We start from the raw sequence: 12,019 nt of genomic DNA, 5'->3' as shown, positions 1-12,019 counted from the left end.
GTGTGCGTGTGTGTGTGTGTGTGTGTGTGTGTGTGTGTGTGTGTGCGCACTCATGCCCCTCACCTAAGTGAAGGAGAGGACAGCCTCAGGTGTCAGTGTTGTGCGTGTGTGTGCGTGTGCGTGTGCGCATGTGTGTGTGTGCGCGCGCACTCATGCCCCTCACCTAAGTGAAGGAGAGGACAGCCTCAGGTGTCAGTGTTGCCTTCTACCTTCAAGCCAGGGTTTGTTTGCCACTGCAGATGCCAGGCTGGCTGCCATGCACTCCCAGGAATTCCGTCTCTGCCTCCCATTTTGCCAATGACAGCACTAGGAGCATGTGCCTAGCTCTATATATGTTCTGGTTGTTCAAAACTTTGGTCCTAACTTGTATGGCAAGTGCTTTATCCACTGAACCACCTCCCCAGACCCCACAAGTGTATCAACACCTATGTAAGAGGGGAGGGAGAGCTGGAATTAGCAAGGCACACTCATGGAATCCTAGCACTTGGGAGGCAGAGGCAGGTGGATGTCAGTGAGTTTGAGGCCAGCCTGGACTGTTACACAGAGAAACTCTATCTTGAAAAGCCAAAAAAGAAAAAAAAAGTTTCCCAATCTCAAAGAACTATTACAAGTGAGTGAATAGCAGACTGCAGAGGTGAGCAGGAGCCTCTGTACCTGTCTCTCACTATGACCTTTGCTTGCTCAATTTCCATCTCCTCGACGTCTTCATTCACAGTTTTAATCACTCCATTCTCCTTGCTTTCCTCACTTAACAGCTCATACCGTCCATTCTCTAAGGCCGATCTCCAGACATGCCGATCTGTAACCTGTAACGAAACCCAAACTTATTAACCCTGAAATATGGGAATACATTACTCTAGGACGTATGCACTTAGAGTACAAAAGTAAGATTAATTCATGTACATCCTAGAAACAATCAAAAGGCACCTAAAAATTACAGTTACTGCACTCAGGAGGCTGTGGCAGAAAGACTGGCAGGAAGTTAGGATTATATAACAAGAATAAACTCAAAACCTAAAATAAATAATGAAAAAAGTTGCTAAATTATGAAATGAAATTAATATAATTTGCAGATGAAAGCTTTAGTAGTCTTTTTTTAAAAATTATATTGTGTGTGAGAAAGAGAGAGAAAGAGAGAAAGTGAGTCAGTCTTACAGTGTAGCCCAAGCTGGCTTTGAACTCATGGTGATCCTCCTGCTTCAACTTCTAAAGGGCTGGGATTACAGGTGTGAGCCATCATGCTAAATTTATTTATTTTTTTTTGAAATAGGCTCTCTCCATGTAGGTCCGGTTTGTCCTGGAGCTCACTTTGTAGACCAGGCTGGCCTCAAGGTCACAAAGATTCACCTGCCTCAGCCTCCCAAGTGCTGGAATTAAAGGCCATTGCTACCACACCCAGCTTTACACAATTTTCTAAAAATTTATTTTGTTTTGTTTTTTGGGTTTTTCGAGACAGGGTTTCTCTGTAGCTTTTGGTTCCTGTCCTGGAACTAGCTCTTCTAGACCAGGCTGGCCTCGAACTCCAAAGGTGGTGTGCCACCACCACCCAGCCTAAAAATTTAAATTTAAGCTGGGCAGTGGTGCACACGCCTTTAACCCAAGCACTCAGGAGGCAGAGGCAGGCAGATCCTGAGTTCGAGGCCAGCCTGGTCTACAGAGTGAATTCCAGGACAGGTTCTCTCCAAAGCTACACAGAGAAATTCTGTCTCGAAAAACAAAAACAAAACCAAAAATGTACAAATGTTCCGTCTGCATATAAGTCTATGCACCACTAAGTGTCCAGTGGCCATGGTGGCCAGGAGAGAGTGAGATCCTTTCGGACTGGAGTTACAGAAGGCTGTGAGCTACCACTAGTTAAACTGGGGCTTCTAGAAGAACAGCCAGTGCTGAGCCATCTATCCAGACCCTTTATAAATGACTAAGTTGGCCATAGTAAAAGTGACAAATGATGGCAAAAGCACGAACACAGCATATGTAACAGGAAGGATGGTGCGAGCCTGCAGGTCCCAGCAGTTGGAGAGTTCCAGGCAATCAAGGACATAGTGTTAGGCCATGTCTCAAAGATACAGAAACCAACATCTGGAGATGCACTTTACTGGAGTTGTTACCAGACCCTGTTAGGGGGGGTTTAGGGACATCCACCAATATGATTAAGCAGAGAAGGCAGGAGTTGGTTAAGGAAGATAATATCCTTATATAATTCAACATCTGATGATAATATAAAACATCCAGAAATATTTACATATACCAGCTAAGCTATAAACACCAGGAAGGACAAACCTTGATTGCTCCTAATGTCCCTTGATAGATTCTGTCTTCAATGTCCAAAAGAAAGTCTCTGAGCCTCAGCTCAAGCTGCCTCTCTGCAGACATCTGTGATGTGTCATATACATTGGAAGATCGTCCCCGAGAAGAAACAGGCTTGCTATCAGCTTGAGGTTTGTCTGAAATAACCAAATATCTCTTACATTAAGATTTTCTACGTAAAAACATAACATGACATGATTCTGAGATAACTGAAATAAAATAATTATAAGTCCTCAATAGTTACAACCATAAACACATTACATGACATGATTTTGAGATAATCAATATGAAAGCACCATAAATCCTAAACAGTTACAACCATAAATTTGGTAAAGGTCTTTGTCTTGAGGTTTCTGTTGTTGTTATAAAACATCATGGCCAGCAGCAGCTTGGAGAGGAAAGGGTTTATTTCATCTTAATCACAGTTAATCACTGAAGGAAGTCAGGCCAGGAACCCAAGGAAGGAACCTGGAGGTAGGAACTGAAGCAGCAGCCATGGAAGAGTGCTGCTTGTTGGCTCACTCCTCGTGATTTCCTTAACCTATTCCTTAAATCTTCCAAGATCCCCTGCCTAGCCATGGCACCTCCTGCAGTGAGATGGGCCCTCCCATATCTATCAATCATCAATCAAAAGCCCTACAGACTTCCTTACAGGCCAATCTCATGGAGGCATTTTCTCAGTTACGGCTTTCTTCCCAGATGACTCCAGCTTGTATCAAACTGACACTAGTCAGCCTTGTATCCGGAACAAAGAACTCTTATCGTAAAAATACACACAAATAGAAATAGACATATAATACATGTAAAAAGACAAATAATCCATTTACAAAATGGGCAAAATATTTCACAGACATTTAAGGAAATTATACAAATGGATCCTCAGTGGGACTTCACACCCTGAACGAAGGCTGAAATAGAAAACTAGTTAATTTACTGGTAAGTGGAGAAACTAGAACCTTCATACACACACCATGGGTGGGAAAATAAACATGTAGCTGCTTTGGGAAACAAACTAGTAGTTCCTGGAGTATTAAAGTTATTACATGAAAAGTAATTTACCCCTAGGTATATACTTCACAAAGGAAACCCCCCATTGCCACAAAAACGTGTAAATATTTACAGCAGCATTTCCCAAGAGAGTCTAGAAACAAACAAAACACCTATCCAGAAATGGGTAACTTAGACGGTGTGAGTGTGTGATCTGTCACTGCACTGTGCGAACGAGCGGCTGACGGTCCTGTTCTGCCCCCAACCTCGCTACAGGAGAGGTACAGCAGACTCATTCACCTGGCTTTTAGTGTGGGTCAGGGACTGAACCCAGGCCACTGGGATCACAAGCTATGCTCTTTTAGCTGCTGAACTAACTCCCTGGCCCAGATTCTTGTTTGAGGCAACAAAAATGTTTTAAGATGTCCTGTGAGGATGACTGTCTATACCCATGCAATATACTGACAACCACTAAACTGTATCCTTTCAATTGGTGAGTGTCTGATCTGTTGAAAAATATAAAAATGGTCTGGCTCCAGGAGAGGTCGTCACCGTGCCTGACACTGTCTGGAGGGTCAGGAACCAAAAGCTGGATGGCCCAGAGACCTAGGATAGAGCTAAACATGAGTGGCAAAAAGTCAATGAAATGATTCCTAATGTTATTTTGCTATACTCATAGATCAGTGCCTTGCCCAGTCAGGAGAGAGGCTTCCTGGGGCAGCTGATGGGAGCAGATGCAGAAACGCACAGCTAAACAAGAGAAGACCTGCTCACACTGTGGATGGTTCCTCATGAACCAGACAACAGACACACTTTGTAAGCCTTTGCTGTATGAAGAAATATAAGCCCACACTCATTTGCAAACTAGGACAAGGTCAAATAAAAAGCTAACATTATCTTAATATGTATGTAACAGCTTGAAATAGATTTAATCCTCAATGATTAGGATTAGAGGAAGAGAAAAAGAAAAATAAAACCCACAATAGTTTTCACTGAAATTTTACCTGAAAGCTAGGCATGGTGGCATGCGCCTTTAATTCCAGCACTTGGGAGCAGAGGCAGGAGGATCTCTTGGGTTTTAAAGTCATGCTGTTCTACAAGTTCCAGAAGAGCTTGGGGCATGTAGGGAGACTCTGACCCAAAAAGCAAAATAAAAATTTACCTGAAAAGTGAAATTTCTCTTCAGAAAAGTGGGCCAGCTGAGCACATATCCTGCTCTTCTCCTGCAGAAGGGTGTCTTTTAAGGCACTTTCCCTGTGTCCTCTGGAGTTGAGAGCGTCAATAAGCTGGTCCAGCTGCTCCCGGGAACTGTAGAAGCACCACCGATTTGGCTTATGCACTGGTTTTGGCAATAGCATAGAATCATTGAATGGACCTTGGTCAAGGCTGGAGGTAGATTTGGACATGAAGGACTCTTCAGCTTTAACAGAAACCTGAGGATCGTGAGACTGTGCGTTATGACGAAACGATGAAGGTCTAGGCAACAGCATGTCTTCAGTAAGACCTGAAAAATCCTCTTCTATGAACAAACCGGGAATAGAAGGGAAAATCCAGTATCGCCTGTACAGGCGGTCTCGCCCCAAAGGGAAGATATTAGTACAGGCGATGGCACTCTGGATCTTGTCTAGGAGTTCCTTCTCTTTCCGTTGGTGCTCTTGCCGCACAGCTTCTGCGTCAGCAGGAGGAGGCTCCTGCTTTGTATAGCAGCTCATCTCTTCCTGCTTCATACACTGCTTAACGCCATTTTGACCCACTTTCCCTGTATTGAAATAAAATACATCATTATCATTATATTTTTTTTTTTTGGGTTTTGTTGTTATTATTGTTTGAGACAGGGCCCCATTATATAGACCTCATTGGCCTGGAGCTCACAGAGATCCACTTGCCTTGAACTCTTAAAGGCATTTGCCTCATTATATTTCATATTTTCACTAAAGAAATATGAAACATGCCAGGTAACAGCCACTTGGGAGACAGAGGCAGGTGAATCTCTGCATTTAAGGTTAGTCTGATCTACAAAGTCAATTCCAGGACAGCCAGGGTTATACAGAGAAACCCAATCTCAAAACAACAACAACAAAGAAGAAAGAAGAAGAAGAAGAAGAAGAAGAAGAAGAAGAGGAGGAGGAGGAGGAGGAGGAGGAGGAGGAGGAGGAGGAGAGAAAAGGAAGAAAAGAAAGATGGAACACAAAGACACAAAGCTAGCCACCATTTAGTGGGCTATGGACTGATTCACATACTGAAGCCCAACCCCTTACTGCAGCTGTATTTGAAGCTGGGGCCTTACTGACCAGAACTGGTGTCCTAAGAATAAGACACACTGGATTTTCTCCTCTCTGGCATGCACAGAACAAGTTATGTGAAAACACAACAAGAGATCTTTGTGTGTAGGCCTGCCCATTGCTTTAATATATTATAGAGAAAAACTAGTAAAACCAGATAATAAAACTTGCTAACTAAAATTTAAAGTTACTCAGAAGGCAGAGACAGGTGAGGCTAGCCTAGTCTACAGTGAGTTCCAAGTCAGCCAGAGCTACAGAGTGAGACCCGTCTCAAACTGTCCCCACCCCCTCAAATAACATTTGAAGTTAGGAAACACTGGTCTATATATGATAGGCATAGTGGTTCAATCCCTGCACTTGGGAGGTTGAGTCAGGTGAGAATCTCTGAGTTTGAGGCCAGCCTGGTCTACAGAGCAAGTTCCGGGATGGCCAGGGCTATACAGAGAAACCATGTCTTGAAGGAAAAGGAGAAGAAAAAGAAAAATGAAGTAAGTTCCAGGCAAGTCTGGGTTATGTACTATGTAGTGAGGAGTACTATGATGTCTTGATGAAATACAAAACAAAACAATCCTAGAAATACAACAGTGTTTTTATAACATTCGATAACAAACTGGTCATTTTTATGACTCATCATGAGCTGTAAGGCAGATGTTTAGACACCACACAGATATTCATGCAGCATATTCTTAGAATCCCACCATTTAGAGGCAAGGTCAGTTCTGGCTACACAGTGAGTGTAAGCTGAATTGAGACCTAGCTAAGAAACAGTAAATGACCTTCTGTACGTCTTCTGCTCCTTTCCAGTGATCCTGGGTCATCTTCATCCTCAGTAACCACGTCAGGGTCCAGATCTTTCCCGTCTATTTCTTTGCTCTCCGTACTAGTGTCAAAATCTTCCCTTCCTTCCTCCCTGAAAGGAAAAAAAAATGAGTTTAAAGTAAAGTGTTTCAAGATATGGATGAGAAAAAGGAGAGAAAAACCCTGCTTGGTCCTAGAGCAGTGGAGAAAAGTGAAGAGTTGCACATGTTCTGCATGCATGTATGTACATGCACCATGTATGCTCCTGCCACCTGTGGAGGCCAACAGGGGCTGGATCCCTAGGAACTGGAGTTACAGACCGTATTGACTGCCTGCAGTACCAAATGGCTGCTGGGGATGAAAGCTGTGTCCTCTCTGCAAGAGTGGCTAGTGCTGCTGAGGCAGCCGGGAAGGCGGATGATGTAGAAAAGTCCCTTTAACCGCTCAGGAGGCGGGTTAGGTGACGATATGGTTCAGGATAGGAAAATAAAGGGAGCCATACACCTGGAAAGGAGCTCCATACTGAAGGTACAGTAAGTGGGTGGAATGAACATAACCCATTTATTCCATTATGTTGCTCAATTTAAACTAAAATATATGAACTTCAGAGTAAATTCCACAATTTAAACTGGACGCAGTGGTGTTTACTGTAATTCTAGTACTCCCGAGACTGGGGCACAAAGTCTGCCTTGAGTCTGAGGTCGACCTGGGCCACAGGGAGCATCAGGCCAGTCAGCGTAAACAGCAAGACTCTCAAAGTACATGCTATCATTTTTGTTTCTACATACAAAGTGAGGTTTTGCAGGCTTACTTTTGTTTTCATTGAAGAAACAGGGAAAAGGCATATAAGCGGGGTGGGATGAGTACAGAAAACAGAAAGGAGCTGACAAGATAGCTCAGGGGTAAAGATGCTTGCCATGTAAGCTTGATGAGCTGAGCTGGAGCCCCAGAATCCACATAAAGCTGGAAGGAGAAAACAAACTCCACTGCCTTTCCCCCAGTAACACACAATACTTTAAAATATGAAGAAGTCAGGTATGTTAGTGTACGCCTGTAATTCTAACACTTGACAAACCTAAACAGGAGTTCCAGGACAGCTGTGGCTACATGAAAACCTGCCCAAAACACAACTACAGGAGAAAGTGCATTTGTTTGTTTGTTGAGTCAGTATGACCTGTAACCCGCTGTGTAGTCCAGGCGACTTTTAAGTTCACAGCAGCCGTTCTTCTCTAGTCTCCAAGCTGCAATGCTTGGTTCTAATATTTCTTTTTCAGAAGACTGAGAGGGGTCTAGGATGTAATCAGAGGGAGAGCATGTGCTTAACACCTGCCAGAGCCTAGGTTTAGTACCCAGTACAAAACCAAAAACAATTTACATACTATGAAAACTAAGCCTTTAACTCCAGCACTTGGGAGGCAGAGAGAGGCAGATCTCTTGAGTTCAAGGGCACCCTGATCTACTTGGGCTCTGTAGAAAGACCAGGCTCCAAAACAAACAAACAAACAAACAAACAAACAAACAAACAAATCTCTTCTCATAAAAAAGAAAAGAAAATCACTATTTCAAAGGAACAACTTAGTGATGTTTTTAGCATATTTCCGAGATTGCCTGTGGTGTTTTGAATGAGAACGGCCTCCACAGGCTCAGACATAGGAATGTCTAGCCCCTAGTCCATAGATTGTTTAGGGAAAGATTAGGAGGTGTTGCCTTGTTGTGTCATTGTAGGCCAGTTTTGAGCTTTCAAAAAGACTAGCCTGGTGCAGTTGTCTCTCAGCCTCCAGCCTGGGAAATAAGGACCCACAACTCTCAGCTACTGTTCAAGGACCATGTCTCCTGCTTCCCAACATAACAATGGCGGGTTAACCTTCTGAAACTGGAAGCAAGCCCACAATTAAATAGCAAGAGTTGCCTTGCTCATTGTGTCTTCTCACAGCAATAGAACAGTAATTAAGACATTGTACAATCACCAACACTATCTGATTCTACAATATTTTAATTATTCTGATAGAAAAACCTTATATTCATTAACAGCCCTTTCCCATTCTCTTTTCCCAAAAGACTGCCCATGGCAACCATGTGCCTATAATCTTAATACTTGGGAAGCAGAGGCACGGGATTCATGTTTGAGGCTATCTTGATACCTGCAAAGGATGATGGAAATCAACGTTTCAATCTAATCCCTGTAAGGCACAGAGGGCAGTGAAACAGTGTGCACTGTACTGGGGTGGCCGTGGAGGAAGAAAAATAACCACTGAAAGTTTTCTAGAAAGTTATCATTTACATTAATTTTAAGAGAAAATGTGCCAGGTGGGGGTGGTGTTGGTACTCAAGAGGCAGCCTGGTCTACAGAATGAGTTCCAGGACAACCAGGACTACAGACACACCTGCCTTGAAGAGAAGAGAAGAGGAGAGGAGAGAAGAAGAAAGGAAAAGAGAAAATGAGTTCTTATATTCTCAAAAATTAGGATAAAAAATTAACCCATGGGGCTGGAGAGATGGCTCAGAGGTTAAGAGCATTGCCTGCTCTTCCAAAGGTCCTGAGTTCAATTCCCAGCAACCACATGGTGGCTCACAACCATCTGTAATGAGGCCTGGTGCCCTCTTCTGGCCTGCAGACATACACACAGACAGAATATTGTATACATAACAAAAAAAATAAATATTTAAAAAAAATTAACCCATGTATTCTTTCTCTCTCTCTCTTTTTTTTTTTTTTTTTTTTTTGGTTTTTCGAGACAGGGTTTCTCTGTGGCTTTGGAGCCTGTCCTGGAACTAGCTCTTGTAGACCAGGCTGGTCTCGAACTCACAGAGATCCGCCTGCCTCTGCCTCCCGAGTGCTGGGATTAAAGGCGTGCGCCACCACCGCCCGGCTAACCCATGTATTCTTGATAGCAGTCTCTACATAAATTTCATAAGCTTTTTAACATAATTACAAAAAATTAAATTTCTAAACTCTGAAAGCATTTTAGAGTTTCAAGTGTCTGATTTTTATTCTTATTCTTTACTTTCATTGTATATGAGGTGAATAAATAGTCCCATACCCTAGACCTGCAGCTGAATTCCGCTGCTCATCCTCCTTCAGTTTCTCTTGCTTCTCTTTCATTTTCTGTTCTTGTTCCTTAAGTTTTTCTTCTTTCCTTCTACGTATTCTGAAAGTCAAATAAAAGATCACAGTCCACCTGACAAAGATACGTTTTACTTAGCATCGTGTCTTTACTAAGCTATAGAAAGTGCTCCAAATGCTTTTACAAACTATGCTGGGGAAACCTACCCCCACGCTCTGAGAACACCCCACAGCTCTCAACACGCCAGTGAGTGGGCACTGCTTACCGAGCAGCTGTGGCTTCTCGCTCTTTGCGGTGTTGTTCTGCCTTGAGCTCTCGGAATTCCTGCTTGGCCTGCCGTAATACATCAACGTAATCTTCAATGAAATCCCTAGTAGAAACTAGGGTCAGTAGCTTTCCACAGAGAGCATGAAGTATCTTCATTTTTTCTCCTGCCAAAATAGATAAATGCTGTGTTATCAATGAGAAGAAAAAAAACAGTGTTTGACAATTTCTACCTTGTGATCCTAATAAAGAACAAGGAGTAGCAGATGTGGTGGCACATTTGTTTAATGCCAACATCTGGGAGGCAGAGGCAGAGGCAGGCAGATCTTTGTGAATTCAAGGTCAGCCAGGGCTACTAGTGAGATCCTGCCTCAAAATAAACAAACAAACCAAAACCAAAGCATCCTACCAACAATGGACTGTTTTTTCTTATTTTCTTGAATGACTGATCTATACCCGGAATTTCTTGTTGGCTTGTTAGTTCTCTGGATAAAAGAGTTGGGTAGGAAGAAACCAGGTTAGAAAAATTCCAACTTGCAGCTTACCTGGTGTCAAATCATATACAGAAGTGCTGGACAGTTTCTTCACCAGACTAGGATTGCTCAGTCGCAGCTCCATGCAGGCATCATCTGTGGCATCAAATCCCCCTCGTTTCTGATAACGGTACTTTGCATTTGCTGATGTTACATCAGCACCCGAAGCTAAGATGTGCAGTCTGAGGATTTCAGAAAGAGTGCAGCTATCAAGATCCAAGCTTTTCAAACTGCAGCCTATATTGTTAAAAATGAAACAATCATTTAGAAAATAAACAATGAACATTCAGCAATGTAAATATACCTTTATAAATTAAAATAAAATGCCAAACAAAAATAAAATAAAGCCCACACATACCCTGGTGTAACTGTGGCCATGCAGCGGCCAAAGATGCAACTGCAGACAGTGCAGATTTTGTGGGGTCTACATCTTCATCCAAAGCCTCTGATAAATCTTTAAGGAAATAAATACTTTATTCTAGTGCAAAAATATTTGGGAAGAATGCCCTTTAAAACGATGAAAGAAACAGCAAACAGCTTAACATTGAGGGACCTCAGCAGAGCCAACGCCCACCACAGCATCATTCCCGTCCTCTCGGGCTCCACCTACAACAGATCCTGGAACACAGACTTTACACTAACATTTCCTTAGAGAGCACACAGAGACAATTTCCAAAATACCAACAAGATGCACTTTCATATTCCAAAAATGGCAAATGTATTTTAGAATTAAAACAAACCTCTTTTTCAATGTAACTTTAGAAAGTCTACTTTGAAAGTTGAGTAAAGAAACCCAATCTTATAAACATCTTAAGATTGAATCATAACAAAACATAGTTTGTAATCACCACAAAATAGGCCTAGAAAAAACTGCCAAAAGAACTTTAAAAGCCAGGACTGCTATCAATTATTCATCCTTTTCATGAAAATTTCCTTACTGTCAATCTAAGAAACATGGGGATGATTCCTCTGTATTCTCTGAAGTATTACTTTAGCCTTGAAAACTGCTTAAGTTACAGTAGAACTGGTACAAATATATAAGCATCATAAAAACAATTCTTGCCAATTATAGTACACAGATAAAGAATTCAAGTGCCAACTATACCCCTCATGCTTGCCTGAGATAAGACCAAATAAACCAGCTTGCCTGCTGTATTCCTGAACAGTGTTCACAAGCTGTTCTAAGCGGCAGGCCATATTCTGGTCTTAGCACTGCCAGTAAGCAGTGCACATCCTTCAGACAAGCCAGTTAATCTGAGGGTGAGTCTAGAGAAGCAATTCCTAAGTTTTCTAATGAAATATTTAGTACAAGCTCCACATAAGAAGTCTTGTTAAAATAAGATGAGGTGAGAACTCTGCCCATCCATCCTGTCACCTCTCCTGCACTCCACCATGACACAAAAGCTAATCTGTGCTTCCAGAATATTCTAACATGTGATTCACTTAGCAAAATTTCAAGATTGATTAAATGAACATTAGAGAATGAAGAGTGGCCAATGTTTCCAAAAAAAAAAAAAGGCAACTCTGGGGTCAAATCTGATCACAGTTACTGGTGAAGTTAAGATATAAAGCATAAACAGGACCATACAGAGTTCCCAGATTAAATTACTGCAAATGCCCAGCTTACACCTACCAGACCCAAATGACAGACAATGTATTTTTCCTACCAGGGAAATACAAGACCTAGAATTTCACACACACACACACACATATATATATATATATAGATAGATAGATAGATAGATAGATAGATAGATAGATAGATAGATAGATAGATAGATGG

The 12,019-nt window shown here is 42.1% G+C and overlaps 1 protein-coding gene across 2 annotated transcripts in view; it reads right to left on the bottom strand.

The window, feature by feature from the left end:
* Baz1a (bromodomain adjacent to zinc finger domain 1A) overlaps nt 1–12,019 on the bottom strand; it is an 81,289-nt gene that overhangs the window by 14,755 nt on the left and 54,515 nt on the right. Inside the window, exons 12-19 of one of the 2 annotated variants that reach the window (XM_013347274.2) lie at nt 10,595–10,690; nt 10,249–10,473; nt 9,705–9,870; nt 9,416–9,523; nt 6,353–6,486; nt 4,457–5,053; nt 2,281–2,444; nt 655–806 (exon numbers count right to left, since the gene is read on the bottom strand). In XM_013347274.2, the coding sequence (XP_013202728.1) occupies nt 655–806; nt 2,281–2,444; nt 4,457–5,053; nt 6,353–6,486; nt 9,416–9,523; nt 9,705–9,870; nt 10,249–10,473; nt 10,595–10,690 (1,642 nt within the window). The remainder of the gene's footprint in view (nt 1–654; nt 807–2,280; nt 2,445–4,456; nt 5,054–6,352; nt 6,487–9,415; nt 9,524–9,704; nt 9,871–10,248; nt 10,474–10,594; nt 10,691–12,019) is intronic. The other variant, XM_026782398.1, reaches the window with a different exon arrangement.

The sequence above is a fragment of the Microtus ochrogaster genome, chromosome 1 (assembly GCF_000317375.1).
Source record: "Microtus ochrogaster isolate Prairie Vole_2 chromosome 1, MicOch1.0, whole genome shotgun sequence".
In the NCBI taxonomy this organism is placed as follows: domain Eukaryota; kingdom Metazoa; phylum Chordata; class Mammalia; order Rodentia; family Cricetidae; genus Microtus; species Microtus ochrogaster.
This window is presented reverse-complemented; position numbering and strand designations above follow the sequence as displayed.